We start from the raw sequence: 16008 nt of genomic DNA, 5'->3' as shown, positions 1-16008 counted from the left end.
ACAGGAAAGCCAGGGCATGAAGAATTTTTTTTGAGGAAAAAACGTTTAAAAATATGTAATTTTGGTGATCAAAGATGAGTTTAAGGGATACAATTATTGACTACACAGGGACTTTAAAACATTAAAAACACAATATAGACATAAATAACAGCACATGGTGTCTTTAATCAAATAAACGCAGCCTTGGTGAGCATAAGAGACTAATTTTTAAAACATTAAAAAATCTTACAGAATCTCACAAAATCTCACTGATTTAAAATTGCATGTAATTAATTGCATCATTTATTAACTTTAATTGAATTTATTTTACATTTTATTTTGAATATAATTCATTAGTGCACATTTTTGTGTTTTTAAAAAAATACCATGTGGGTAGAGTTGACAAAAGTACCGACTTCGGTGCCAATTGTACTGAAATTTTAAAAATGCGATGCTTTGTTGGGCGGATTCGTAAACACCTCTGATTGGTCATTGTGTTCACACGCTCAACAGATATGTCTGTGATTGGCTACAATGATCAACGTACGGCAGCGTTTGAAAGCACATGGAAGTGTTTGAATTTGAAAACGTTTTGAAAGCAGGTGTCTATCAGTCGACTGGTCCGTGAAAGACACCTGCTTTCAAACGCTCCTGTGTGTATCTATGTAAGCGCTCGGTGAAGAGCGTCATTGATGACTATTTACAACATTTTTGAAGCACTGATCATTGTAGCCAATCACAGACATATCTGATGAGTGCGTGAACACAATGGCCAATCAGAGGTGTTTATGAATCTGCTCAACAGCGCTCAAAGCGTCACATTTTTAAAATTTCAGTATTGACTAGGTACTGCAGTCTGTATTTTTGACAACACTACATGTGGGACCTAAAAAATAACAATATAACCACCTACTTTTAACAATCCAATCTCATTGGATAAAAACAAGCCACATCAAGCCCTATTTCCGACCAAATATTCTTTTAATTTTTTTTAATCTGTCAAATTATGGAGGTTAATGTGTCTTAAAAAGCAAAAAGTTTGATTTTAATAACATTAACTTTGTCAGATGTAAGAATGGCACTCAAAGTCAGTTAAAAACAAAGTTTTTTAGCCTTCAACACCTGAATAGTGTTTACAATGTCAAGAATGCAGTTTAAACTGTCTAGAACCATCTTTTTTCTCATTGTCATGAAGCACACAAGAGGAAAGATACTCACAGAGGATCTGCAAGAGCCATTTAGGCTTGGTCTGCCACCAAACGCCAAATAAGTACACGGGAACTCCTGTGGCGATGATTCCGAATCCTATAGCGCACTCCACAGGAGTTTTCCAGATGGACACCACGATGAGGAACAGGCAGGCCAATACAAAGGAAATGGGCAGCAGAATATTGACCTAGTGGACAGAGAGAGGTGGGACAGCTTTGAAAATATGATCAAAAGTCCATTTAAAGTGCTGTCGGAAAGTATAAAGTATGTTTATTAAAGAACATTTATTCTCATATGCACTGTAGAAGTGTAGAGCTTAATGTTGCTCTTTTCTCTGACAATCCCCATTCTTCTCTGGCTGCTCATTCTTGTAGGACATCCTGATCTTTGATGTTTGGGTTGTGTTGTGTTCTCTCTTTTTGTACACAATGTAACTTCACAGAGCTCCAAGAATGGTTCAAAGCAACTCTTTTTATAGCCTTCTCCTTTTTTTTCTCCTTACAACTTCATCACAAAGTTCACCAGAATTAGTTCTTGCTCTTTGTGATAGCCGGACTGATCTGGTTTTGCAGAAGGGTTCACTTACTTTAGCTTGTTGACAGATGGCGTGACAGACTCCTCAAGCTCTCTCTGATAAAGACTAGCTCATTTCTAACGTCATTACATGTAACTTCCACATGGACATGAAACTTGGTTTAGTATCCAATGCTCTGATTAAATGGAGAGGGGTTTGAAGACATTTCATTAAGAGGACCAGACATTTAGCTGCTCTTTTTAGCAGGTTTAAACTTTTTTTTTTAATTATGGTTCAATTATTTTTTGCAATACGACAACATACAGCATTTACTTTTATACAATACACAAGGATCTAGTTTTTATTAATATATATATATATATATATATATATACATATATTTTTATTTTTTTATTTTTTTTTGTGTACTGAGTTTATATTAGGAGATATATTCATAAAATAGATCTACTTTTTAATATTAGGAATTATATATATATTTTTTTAATGTATTTTCTATTTACTCAGAACTTATAAAATAATCATACTGTAATTAGACTACAATATAAGTTTTTTTTATATTTTTGTACTTTTATATTGCATTTACATTTATATACATACTTATATGCAGCATTAGAGTTAAAAGTATATCTATAGTATAGTAAGTTTTTCGAATCTTTCGTTTCGAATCAGTGGTTCGGAGTGCGTACCAAATTGCTAAAGTCATGTTCCCCAGTGGTGAAACACTTATCAAGTAACAAAGCCTTGTTTACTGAAATCATGTGACTTTTATGCTCTGAACCACTGATTCGAAACAAAAGAGTCGTAAAGCTTCGAAGCTTCATGAAGCTGAATAAAGTCGTTACTTTGTTTTTTTGGCGCAAAAAAGTATTCTCGTCGCTTCATAACATTAATGTTGAACCACTGTAGTCACATGAACTGGTTTAAATACATCTTTATCAGCTTTTTTGCATTTGAAAGTGTTAATTATCTTGCTGTCAATGCAGGCCTCACTGAGCCATCGGCTCTTAAATATCTCAATTTGTGTTCTGAAGATGAACAAAGGTCTTACAGGTATGGAACGACATGAAGGTAAGTAATTAATGACAGAATTTTCATTTTTGGGTGAACTAACCCTTTACGGATTCCTACCATCTATAAAGTTTGACACTTCAATAGTTAAAACCATCAATGAAATCAGGAAAGAGTCTAAAGACAACATTACAGGCAATAAAGTACCAACAGACAATGTATTGTCCCTAATGAGACCTAGAATGGAAAAAAATGATGAACAATAATCAAATGGCCTCTTTCAGTCCAGTGCCTCCAAACCTCCTTTGATGAACATCCCTCTGTGTCTGGCAGATGAGTGGAGGCCACTGAGTGCAGTGATGAGAAGAAGCGAGAGACAGAATGTGGATGAGTGAGAGAGGAGCACAAAAGGGTCTGTGTGTTACCGTTCTCTTGCTGGCTATGTCCGGTTTCAGACAGAAACACATATATTATGGCAGGTCACTTCTCATGGATTTGAAAGTATGACCTCGTTCACCCTCACACAACCCATCTGTGTTCGCTTACAGATGTTCAGCCAATCAAAGGTTGTTTTCGGCTAACTAGCTCTACAGCCTGGCTCACCTTAATTGGTCGTTCCAACTCCGGTTTCTTGTAGCGTAACCACATCATGCCAAGGATCGCCATGGCAATGCAAAGCCAATTAAAGAAGCTGAAGAAGTTGATGACAGAGAATATATCATTGGAGAAAGCGTAGAGAAGAGTCATGATACACTGTGGGGGGAAAAAGGAAAAAAAGGCGGTTTAGACTTTCTGTTTTGCCAATATTTAAACATTTCTTTGTGTGTTAATTGACCTTACAGTAAAATAAAGTCAAATTTGTTCTGATTTGTGAATCAGTACAAACAATTCACTGAAAAGAACTCGCTCAACAGATTGATTCACTTAAAACAAAAGAATCAACTCGTAAGAATGCATCACTCAAATGATTCACTTAAAAATTAACCTGATTCTCAAAATAACTAGGTGTGTTCGACTTGAAGCGGAGCTGCGCAGACCGATTGGTTTATGACATCAAAGTACCGCGTATCGCTCTTGCGATAAATGATTTGCTCAAAAATTGGTTAAAATGATTCATCGAAAAGAACTGATTCAAAATATATATTTGCTCAACATTTGGAACTGGATAAACCAATTCAATAAGAAGAACTGACTCAAAAGAATGATTTGCTCAAATTGGTACTGTTTAAACCAATTCATTGAAAAAAAAAAAAAAAAGGACTTTAAAGACTGATTTGCCCAAAAATTGGAACCGGTTACATCAATTCATTGAAAAGGACAGGCTAAAAAGAACTGGTTAAATCAATTCAGAGAAAAGAACTAACTTGACAAAAATTGGAACCGGTTAAAATGATTTATTGAATATGAATGATTCACTCAAAAATGAGAAATGATTCACTGAAAAGAACCGACTCAAAGGAATTATTAACTCACAAATTAAAAATGGCTAAAATGATACAGTGAAAAAAAAACTGGATATCACATAACTTGAAAGTCATAGTGAGATATGTGGTTGGTTGTTGTGGACACCTACAGTAAATATAAGTGAAGGCAGAGGGGTCAGCAGGTCAGGGTGGATCATCGACAACAAACTGGGAAGATGACCTTCTCGGGAGCCCACAAAGAACAGCCTGAAGGGAAAGAGAAAGATACACAAGAGAAACCGTATTGCCCATTGGGTCTGATACTAACCAGCATTATAAACAGATCTATTTCAAGATAACCTGAGCGTTTGCAGTGGAAAAGCCTGCAGGGTGAGTTTAGTACAACACTAACCAGACAGAGTAATCAAATCAACAACTTAAAGCAAAGTGATCTGATTAATGTGACCTCTTCCGTGTGTGTGCATTACCTAGATGAGGTAAACAGAGAGCCATTCACAGAGCCAAAGCAGGACAGGCCCACAAACACAGGGATTATCCAAGCCATTGGCCCCAGGTGGTAGTTTCCAAAGTCCTGAAAACAACAACAACAACAACAACATTATTATGTAACTTTGATAAACATTAATAAAAAGGAAACTAGTAACTGAGTTAATAAAGGAAATTGAGCTAAATATGGAATACAATGTGTCTATGTGGCGACACTCACCACAGCAACAGCCTCAGATGAGAGCATTTGCTCCGGACTGAGTGTGGTGAAGTAGGCCAGGTTGGTCAGCACATAGACAATGGTGACAATGGGAAGCGAGATGATGATGGCCCGAGGGAGATTTCTGCAACACGGCAGCACATACATCATAACAAAACCCACCCCTCTCAAAAACTTTAATTTAAAAAAATTTTAACTAAACACCAAATTACCTATTAACAGTCTGACATGATTCATTTAATTCATTCACTTTATTAGATACACGTTTTTAACTGCTTGTTAATGGAAATATCTAATTAGCCAATCACATGGCAGCAACTCAATGCATTTAGGCATGTAGACTTGGGTTGCATCTCAATCAGGTCCCTAGTTCAGTAATCAGGGCAATGATCAGGAGTATGCCATTTTAAGGGCTGTCTCAATCGCAAAATCCTTCCGTTCGCTCCTGTTGCCGGAAATAGAGCCGTCAATGCCCCAATGTGCAGTGAGCCAGGGTCCCTATCAGTGCCCAAATTCATGTAGGGAGCTAGGGAGCTGATTGAGATGCACCCATGATCAAGACGATCTGCTAAAGTTCAAACTGAGCATCAGAATGAGGAAGAAATGTGATTTAAGTGACTTTGAACGTGGCATGTTTGTTGGTGCCAGATGGGCTGTTCTGAGTATTTCAGAAACTGCTGATCTACTGGGGTTTTGACACACAACCATCTTTACAGAGAATGGTCTGAAACAGAGAAAATATCCAGTGAGCAGGAGTTCTGTGGGCCAAAATGCCTTGTTGATGCCAGAGGTCAAAGGAGAATGGCCAGACTGGTTCAAGATGATAAAAAGGCAACAGTAACTCAAATAGTCACTTGTTATGGTGCGTTCACACCAGACGCGACATGTTAAGTCAATGCAAAGATGCGAATTGACATCCTGTGGCGCGAATCGCACAAGTTGAAAAATCTGAACTTTGGCGAATTTCTGCGTTGCGTTAACCAATCAGGAGCTTGATAAATTTTTTTTTTTCTGATTAGGTAATAATAACATAATGAAGTTGTTCCCATTCAATGGACACAATTTAAACAGTAAAGATTTTATTGTGCAAAAACGGCAAATGAATTATAGGCTACTAGATGTTTTACATGAATTAAACCACTGATATTCATCCAGATCCTGGACCGCGAGATGGAACGGTAGCACCCTTTTACTGTTTAGCACTGAGAAGCGCCTCAAAACAGCTGTGCGGATCAAACCACAAGCACTGGATTCATCTTTTCATAGAAGTGATTTTAAATTCATATATTCATTTTTTTAGGGGTAACATTTTTTAATGAGGAAAAAATGTATTATTTATTTATTTTTTAAAAAATTAATGAGGAAAAAAGGACTCTTTTCACTTACTTGTATGGCTCAATCATCTCCTCTGTGACAAAATTCAAATAATTCCTGATAATAAAAAAAAGTAAATGAGAACATTTAAAAACATACTGTCCTACAAATTCAACTGTTGAAAGCCAAAATGAAGGCTAGGAAAAGTATAATAACTATAACTATAATAATATGAAAGAAGATGCAGATAAATTATAGAATGACTGATAGATAGGTTTGATTTCTAATAAAGGGGAAGTGTGACATTTTGTAAATATTATAATACATCTTGCTGTGCCAGCTGAACATGGAGAGTGAAGTATAAGCAAAGACTATAGAATAACACAAGACATGTCACTTGTATTATTATGAATGCGAGAAAGTGCAACGAGGAATATGCCGGAATAAATCCCGCCTTTTAAATAAGAGCCAATCACTGATTGGTAAAGTCATTGCGTCATTGCAGCGGACGTTAGAAGCTCCGGTTAGATATGTGCCTCAGAAATGAGGCACAAGAGACGTGCATTTAGGACTGCGCATTAGCTGGATCCAGCCTGAAAAATACAGTTTTTTTGTCATGATTCGTGCGTTTAGAAACAAAATTTATGAGACAGTTGTCAGATTTCATTGGTGATTTCAAATGTGAAATTGATTCGAAAGCCTGGCAAACAGCTTTGGAGAATTTGATGTTTCCCCATTCAAAGAGATAGGAGCTGCACTTGAATGCGCGAGAGGCGTTTCTAAAGATGGCCGCCGAGTGAAATGACTTGTCTTAAAGGGACTTTGGTATAATTCAATCATTTAGTGATGGGAAGATCGGTTCTTTTCCGCGAACCGGTTCTTTCGGACAGTTCGATTCAATAAACCGGTTGAAAAAAAACGGTTCACCGGTTCTTTTACGCTCCAACGTTATGACGTCATCCACGATGACGTCGTCTATCGCGGGCCGGGTTGAAAAAATAAGTGATTCAAATATATAAAGTTAGTAATCATAACATCAGTCAACTAAAACATTATAATCTGAAGCGTTTCTTACAATTTAGTTTTGCATCTAAAGCATCCAAACACATATACAGGCAGTGATGTGCAAACAAAGTTTTACAGTTATAAAGTGAATAAATTAGTCTTCATCAGCGCAGAAACCATCCTCTTACATTATGATTAAATAAACTTACGTTTCGCCAGATTGGCCCCTCATTCGAGTCCTCTCATAGCATCAGTTGTCCTAGTTAGCCGGTGCTTGTACTGTTCGGTAGCTTCAGATCACACGCTGAATCACGCATGCGCAGTATCATCAGCTCATCGGTTCTCAAATCGGACACGTCCGAAAGAAGCAGTTCTTCGGTTGTGTACTGATGATCCGAAAACCATTGCAACCGATTCTACTCGAGAACGAGATTGAGATTCGAGAACCGCGAGAGCGATTCAAAAGGAGTCGCTTGTTTGCTCTCGCTGTAGTTTGATTACGTCATTTTTTATCTTTATATCACCTTGTTTAGAAATTAAAGCTGTCCATGGATTATTTATGAAACAAATAAATGTTTAGTTTGATAAATCCAATTGTTTTCAATCTTTAAAAAAAAAAAAATAACTTGAAAGCACAACTGCACAACTTTTGCTATTGCTTTTTAAATAATATTAATATAGAAAAATGAATTAGTAGAACTATTTCTGAACATTAGTTTGATCTGTGTACAAAATATGTTCATGTTGGCATGTAGTTTATTATGTACAGTATTATGTACAGTATTTTATGCTATTAATCTGCTATGGTGTATTTGGAAAAGCACAATAAACTTTTTGTATTTTGAATTAAGTCATAAACATATTTTCAGTATGTTTTATATTATCACACTGTCCGATGTTCAACAAAACTTGACTAACGTGCTTTTCGTTCACTTGAAAAGTTAAACGCATGCGCAGTATCATCAGCTCACCGGTTCTCAAATCGGACATGTCCGAAAGAAGCGGTTCTCGGTTGTGTACTGATGATCCGAAAACCGCTGCAACCGGTTCTTGACTCGAGAACGAGAACCGTGACAGGCCGTGTTCGTTCGTGTGCGCCGCGCATGCGCACTCATATCAGCTGCTCTGCAGCTCGTGCCCATCATCATCAGTTCTCTCTTTACAGCAGGTTAAGTCACTGTACTTGCTAGCTTTCCTGTAGCTTTCCTGTAGCTCAGTGGTTAGAGCATGGCACTAGCAATGCCAAGGTCATGGGTTCGATCCCAGGGATTGCACATACTCAGATACAAATGTATAGTATAATGCAATGTAAGTCGCTTTGGATAAAAGCGTCTGCCAAATGCATAAATGTAAATGTAAATGTACTTTTGGAGTAACTGAATAACTCCGGAATGTTGGTTTATTTCGAGAGGTAGTGTCAGGCACGTCAAAAAGTGAGTAACTTTAGTAATTTGTGGATTCATGTTTGCTTACTGAAGATGCGAACTGTTTGGAACGATTCAGACCGATTTGGTGAACTGGTTCAACCGGTTCACTGAAAAGAACCGGTTAAAAAGAACGATTCGTTCGCGAACCGGACATCACTACAATCATTCAGCTGATTTCCATGTAAAGTGCAAATAACTGTGGAGTTATCAAAACAGTTATGTTGTTATGTGGAATGGGATTTTGGTCCAATGGGATTTCACAGTGGATAGGTCTACTCTATTCAGAAGGTATTTTGATGATGCTACGTTGTTGTAGTCATGGATGTTTAGGACAAAAAAAAAAAAAGAGATTTACATGGAAAGATATCTTGGATGGCATGGTGTAGCATTACATTTTACAAGTGATTACCCTTATTAAAAGGTCAAAGTCTAATACTTCCTGCTTTCACCCAAATTTAGAGTAGTTCTGTAGTCTTACCATCCTCCATAAGCAAACAGCCCACTGTAAAGAGCCAATCCGATGTTGCCAAAGTCTGATTTGGTTCCTTTGAACGAATTTTCAGGCAGGAGATCAGCAGTGTCACCTGCAACAGAAACAAACAGTGTGAAACATGAGATTACAATGCTGTTGCAAACTATCAGGAACATTGTGTAACACAAACAACCAATACAAGTCATAATATCTGGGGAGTACTCTACAATTCCCACAATATGTCCCATGAGAGGAACAAACAAGCTTGCATGGAAAAGTTTCAAGGTGGAAGACTGTTTCCTGCTATCATATTACAATGAATTTTTAAAATCATCACGCTGACATTCTCAAGGCTGGTTGTGGGCAGCAGGTCAGTGCATGAGTCGCTGATGTCACAACTGAAACGCAAGAGAGATGGGAAAACAAGAACTGGAGAGAAAACAGAGGGTTTGCGCATTCTTGAACACCCAAAGCCTGTGAATTTCCCACTGGATCAACAGATGAACATAGTGTTGTTTCAGGCTGAGGCCCGCTCTCTATCTATCCCATGAGAAAGCCGGGGGAGATCAAGCCTCTAAGTACATCCATCTCTCAGATGCCTGCGGGTCGTACAACAACGAGGGCTTCCCTAAAAGTAGATGCTGTATGGGTTCAATTTATGGTTAGGAAACTCTGCCCCAACAAGAACTGTAGTTTAGCAACAAACATGGACAGAGGTCCGAAACGAACTAGTTTAACAGGTTTGAAGAAATAGATATGCAGAGCAAAAGAATCTGAGACTAAATCATAAAAAAATGGCTTGCAACTTGAGTCCTCTAGAAATAATTTCTGTGAATACTGCTACACAAGGAGACCATCTTGTACTTTCCTTTGGGAATGTGTGGTTATTTGTTCAATCATTCCTGTGCAGCTCTTTAATAGCATCAACTGATTTAATGTCCTAATTTGCATATTTTCAAGGTTTAACGACTTTAAGGGCCGAAAGTAAAACACAAATCTAAAATTGGACAATGAATAGAATATTTTTCTTTGTTTCCCCATAGTAAATGTACAAGTACAAGTGTTGTCCTATGGCAATGAATTGTGAGAGTAATTTTGTGAATATGTTTGTTGTGTAAGAATGATTGCAGCCCAAGGCGAGCTCATGTGAACCAATGTGATCAATGGAGGCCAACGCCGCCAGGTCACATGACACGGCAGGCGAGGTAGGTGTGTGTGACTGTAGGCCTGAGGCAATCAGGCGCAGAACGAGTTTGAAAGCCTGTATAAACTCTTTGTAAAAACTTGAGTATTACGGGCTCAGACCTGAGCTTCAGAAAACTACGCCAGCCCAGAGGAGCCCAATCTCTGTCTGAGAGAAACGCTTTGACAGCAGATCTCAGCTTACATAGCCTAGATCCAGTCTGAAGACTTCCTAAAAACAACTGGCAAACTCAAACACACACTTTACTAACAGACAACAGCTCAGTGTGTGAAGCTGAGTAAGTTTAGTGAGTAGAGCGTCAGCATCAGTTGTGTAACCGTTGTCACATCAATGTGGACAGCTTAATGGACAAAGAGAGTTATTTGAGAGATAGTGAGGAAAACTAGGGCATCCGGACAACCGGACATTTCCAATCACATACTGGAAAAATGTATTGTCATATTCTAGTATCAAACAAAACAATGTTAATATTAAAGGGTTAGTTCACCCAAAAATGAAATTTCTGTCATTAATTACTCACCCTGATATCGTTCCAAACCCTTAAGACCTTCGTTCATCTTCAGAACACAAATTAAGATATTTTTCAGTTAGGTCTCCATTGACAGCAAGTTAATTTAGACTTTCAATGCCCAGAAAGCTACTAAAGATATTTAAAACAGTTCATGTGACTACAGTGGTTCAACCTTAATGTTATGAATCGACAAGAATACTTTTTGTGTGCCAAAAAAACAAAATAATGACTTTATTCAACAATATCTAGTGATGGCTGATTTCAAAACACTGCTTTGAAGATTGTATCAAACTGCCAAAGTCACGTGATTTCAGTAAACGAGGCTTTGTTACATCACAAGTGTTTCAAAACGTTTCGAAATTTCAGTTGTTCATGTGACTTTGGCAGTTTGATACACACTCTGAACCACTGATTTGAAACAAAATATTCGTAAAGCTTCGAAGCTTCATGAAGCAGAGTTTTGAAATCGCCCATCACTAGATATTATTGAATAAAGTCGTTATTCAGTTTTTTTGGAGCACAAAAAGTATTCTCGTCGCTTCATAACATTAAGGGTGCTTTCACACCTGCCTCATTTAGTTCGGTTGAATCGTACCAGAGTTCGTTTGCCCCTTTGGTGCGGTTCGTTTGGGCAGGTGGGAAAGCAGCAATCGCACTCGGGTGCGCACCAAAAGCGGACCAAACAAGCGTACCGAGACCTGCTTGAAGAGGTGGTCTCGGTACGCTTTCAAATGAACTCTGGAGCGGTTCGCTTGAGATGTGAAAGCAATCGACCCAGTTAACGGACCAACGAACCAAATTATATCATTTTCATAACGGAAAATATGATATAAAAATCAGTAATGTCTGATTCTGTGAGCGAGCACATTATTTACAATATCTGAAAGCCAACGAGCGCCTCTGGTGTGTAATTACACTTCTCCGTGCGAGAATGCTGTCCCGACGAAGTCTCAATTCCCGCTCTGCTTCATTATAAAATTCAAATGGTCTCTCTCGACAGACACACGGACAACAGGTCGCCTACTAGACAGCGCTGGGAAATCCAGAGATGGAGAGAGAGAGAAAGAGCGCGGGTTTGAATTTGCAGCAGCAAATAAGCTATGAATTAACTGCGGGAGAGAGCTACATTTATAAAGTGTTTGTGTGTGTCTCGACAGTTACAAATAAAGCCACAATAAACTCATGGAGTGAACTTGTCAATCATTATTTTGATGGATGACGCAGAGAAAATTCTGACCAATAAGAGGACAGTATTACTCCCATGTGACTTACCTTAACGCATTTTGGTACGCTTTGAAATTTTGCCATGTGAAAGCGAACCGAACCAAGAAAAAAAAGCAACATTGTAACAAATTTAGACCCTGTTTCGGAACAAAACAAGCGATCCATAGGTGTGAAAACACCCTAAGGTTGAACCACTGTAGTCATATGAACTGTTTTAAATATGTCTTTAGTAGCTTTATGGGCATCTGAAAGTGTTAGTTATCTTGCTGGCAATGGAGGCCTCACTGAGCCATCGGATTTTATCAAAAATATCTTAATTTGTGTTCTGAAGATGAACGAAGGTATTACAGGTGTGGAACGTTATGAGGGTGAGTAATTAATGACAGAATTTTCATTTTTGGGTGAACTAATTTATTTTCTACTGATCAAAAGTTACAGTGAAACACTTATAATGTTAAAAAATGTAAAATTTTAAATAAATGCTTTTCTTTTGAAATTTCTATTCATCAAAGATTCCTTAAGAAATGTATCATTGTTAAATATTAAGCAGCACAACTGTTTTCAACATTGACAATAATAAAGAATTGTTTCTTGAGTATCAAATCATCATATTAGAATGATTTATCACAGGAATAAATTACATTTTAAAATATATTCATATAGAATATTTCACAATATTACTGTTTCCACTACATTTTTGATATAATAAATGCAGCCTTGGTGAGAAAAAGAGACTTCAACAAAAAACAGTAAAAAATCTTACTGTCCCCAAACAACCAGCCATTTAATATCACAAAATAAAGTACATATGGGTTGAGGTTCATCACCCTGAAGTGACTTCATTCATTAGTTTTGTATCATTTACTTCCTTTAAAACTACAAAAAACGTTTTAAAATCGAAATACAGGAAGTGTTACACAACTTCAGAAGTGGTGCTGTAGTCATGCTGGTTTCGTATTGTGTTTCCATTATGACTTATTTGCATCAAATATTTACTCTGCCAAAAAACCATTTGCCTGCTTTTAGCGTGAGTCACGTGAGTGCATTTCCTGTTCCCTCCTTTTTACCCATCATCACTTCTCAGCTCTCAACTATAATTATCAATACAGCAGCAAAAATACCAAAACTTAAAACTTCCCACCAATAATTATGTTAATAAGTGGATGGAGTCTGTAGAGTGGGGCAGAGTCCAACTGTCCTAGTGTGGGCGGAGCTCCAGTCCCAGCAGAGTTCACGATAACCTAAAAACCACGAGGTGTCCTGTTGCACGCTACGTTTTAGCTATGGCTGGGTGGGTTGGAGTGATAACACAACTGTATTAAGAACTAGCACTTTTCTCTCAAAATAAACACAGGCACTAAGATACACAATGAGACCTTTTCTGGACTTTTAAGTGAGATAAGTCTATCAAGCAGTCAAACAGAAGCCACTTTGTGCACAGAAACTGACAGAGACAGAGGAAATGTCACACAGGAAGATGCTGTGAATTAAACAGCTCTTTCAACAGCAAGACTTCATAAATAAATTAAATAGAACACATTTTAGACATACACAAATCTGAGGACATTTCCCCCAACATATAAAATATTACCCTCTAAGGACAGGAAGGGTGTGTCTATCTGTAGAACAAATTCACAGGCATCATTCTGTGGCCTCGTTCTTCTCATAATTATTTTGCATTTGCTTATCTAGCTTTCACACAAATACGCCCAAAGGCTAGCCAGCTGCCTAGTCAATTTGGACAATCATCTAATGCATTTTAACTAAAACTGAAAGCCATACATGACTGATTTGAAACACTTTACATAGGCATCCAGCTCACATGGGGAGAATCAACTCACTTTACAAGTGAGTATATATGACATAATATACTATAAACTCTGCATTTACATTCTGCACTATAAAAAAAAAAAAAATCACGCATCCTATTTAACTTTGAAAACAGGATGAAGCATTGAGAAGACTTGACCATTACACCTAATACTTTTTCATTTACTTTTTACATTTCTCTTTTTATGACAGAACGCAATGAAACCCTCTCAAAACCTACCCTTACACCTAAAAAACCCTTTTAATCTGGAACCTACATACTGAAAAAACCTATTAAACCTGCTTAAAACCTACCATTACGCCTAAAAAACCCTTTTAATCTGGAATATACATACTGAAACCCACTCAAAACCTACCCTTAAAACCCTTTTAATCTGGAATCTACATACTGAAACCCACACAAAACCAACCGAAACCTGCTTAAAACCTACCATTACGCCTAAAAAAACATTTTAATCTGGACTCTACATACTGAAACCCACTCAAAACCTACCATTACACTTTAAAACCCTTTTAATATGGAATCTACATACTGAAACACACTCAAAACCTACCATTACACTTTAAAACCCTTTTAATATGAAAACTACATACTGAAACCCACTCAAAACCTACCATTACACTTTAAAACCCTTTTAATCTGGACTCTACATACTGAAACCCACTCAAAACCTACCATTACACTTTAAAACCCTTTTAATCTGGACTCTAAATACTGAAACCCACTCAAAACCTACCATTACACTTTAAAACCCTTTTAATATGGAATCTACATACTGAAACCCACTCAAAACCTACCATTACACTTTAAAACACTTTTAATATGGAATCTACATATTGAAACCCACTCAAAACCTACCCTTACACCTAAATACCTTTTAATCTGGACTCTACATACTGAAACCCACTCAAAACCTACCATTACACTTTAAAACCCTTTTAATATGGAATCTACATACTGAAACCCACTCAACACCTACCATTACACTTTAAAACCCTTTTAATATGGAATCTACATACTGAAACCCACTCAAAACCTACCATTACACTTTAAAACCCTTTTAATATGGAATCTACATACTGAAACCCACTCAAAACCTACCCTTAAAACCCTTTTAATCTGGAATCTACATACTTAAACCCACTCAAAACCTACCCTTACACCTAAAAAAACCCTTTTAATCTGGAACCTACATACTAAAACCCACTCAAAACCTACCCTTAAAACCCTTTTAATCTGGAATCTACATACTGAAACACACTCAAAACCTACCATTACACTTTAAAACCCTTTTAATATGGAAACTACATACTGAAACCCACTCAAAACCTACCATTACACTTTAAAAACCTTTTAATCTGGAACCTACATACTAAAACCCACTCAAAACCTACCCTTAAAACCCTTTTAATCTGGAATCTACATACTGAAACACACTCAAAACCTACCATTACACTTTAAAACCCTTTTAATATGGAAACTACATACTGAAACCCACTCAAAACCTACCATTACACTTTAAAACCCTTTTAATATGGAATCTACATACTTAAACCGACTCAAAACCTACCCTTACACCTAAAAAAAACCTTTTAATCTGGAACCTACATACTGAAACCCACTCAAAACCTACCGAAACCTGCTTAAAACCTACCATTACGCCTAAAAAAACATTTTAATCTGGACTCTACATACTGAAACCCACTCAAAACCTACCCTTAAAACCCTTTTAATATGGAATCTACATACTGAAACCCACTCAAAACCTACCGAAACCTGCTTAAAACCTACCATTACGCCTAAAAAGACATTTTAATCTGGACTCTACATACTGAAACCCACTCAAAACCTACCATTACACTTTAAAACCCTTTTAATATGGAATCTACATACTGAAACACACTCAAAACCTACCATTACACTTTAAAACCCTTTTAATATGGAAACTACATACTGAAACCCACTCAAAACCTACCATTACACTTTAAAACCCTTTTAATCTGGACTCTACATACTGAAACCCACTCAAAACCTACCATTACACTTTAAAACCCTTTTAATCTGGACTCTACATACTGAAACACACTCAAAACCTACCATTACACTTTAAAACCCTTTTAATATGGAATCTACATACTGAAACCCACTCAAAACCTACC

General features: G+C 37.2%; 1 protein-coding gene across 1 annotated transcript in view; it reads right to left on the bottom strand.

Annotated features, from left to right (window-relative positions):
• Positions 1–16008, bottom strand: part of slc7a5 (solute carrier family 7 member 5) — a 29362-nt gene that overhangs the window by 4204 nt on the left and 9150 nt on the right. The window contains exons 3-9 of the mRNA XM_067379090.1: positions 9086–9191; positions 6248–6292; positions 4862–4985; positions 4623–4726; positions 4305–4401; positions 3335–3484; positions 1198–1375 (exon numbers count right to left, since the gene is read on the bottom strand). Coding sequence (XP_067235191.1) covers positions 1198–1375; positions 3335–3484; positions 4305–4401; positions 4623–4726; positions 4862–4985; positions 6248–6292; positions 9086–9191 — 804 coding nt within the window. The remainder of the gene's footprint in view (positions 1–1197; positions 1376–3334; positions 3485–4304; positions 4402–4622; positions 4727–4861; positions 4986–6247; positions 6293–9085; positions 9192–16008) is intronic.

The sequence above is a fragment of the Chanodichthys erythropterus genome, chromosome 24, assembly GCF_024489055.1.
Source record: "Chanodichthys erythropterus isolate Z2021 chromosome 24, ASM2448905v1, whole genome shotgun sequence".
NCBI classification, from domain to species: Eukaryota; Metazoa; Chordata; class Actinopteri; order Cypriniformes; family Xenocyprididae; genus Chanodichthys; species Chanodichthys erythropterus.
This window is presented reverse-complemented; position numbering and strand designations above follow the sequence as displayed.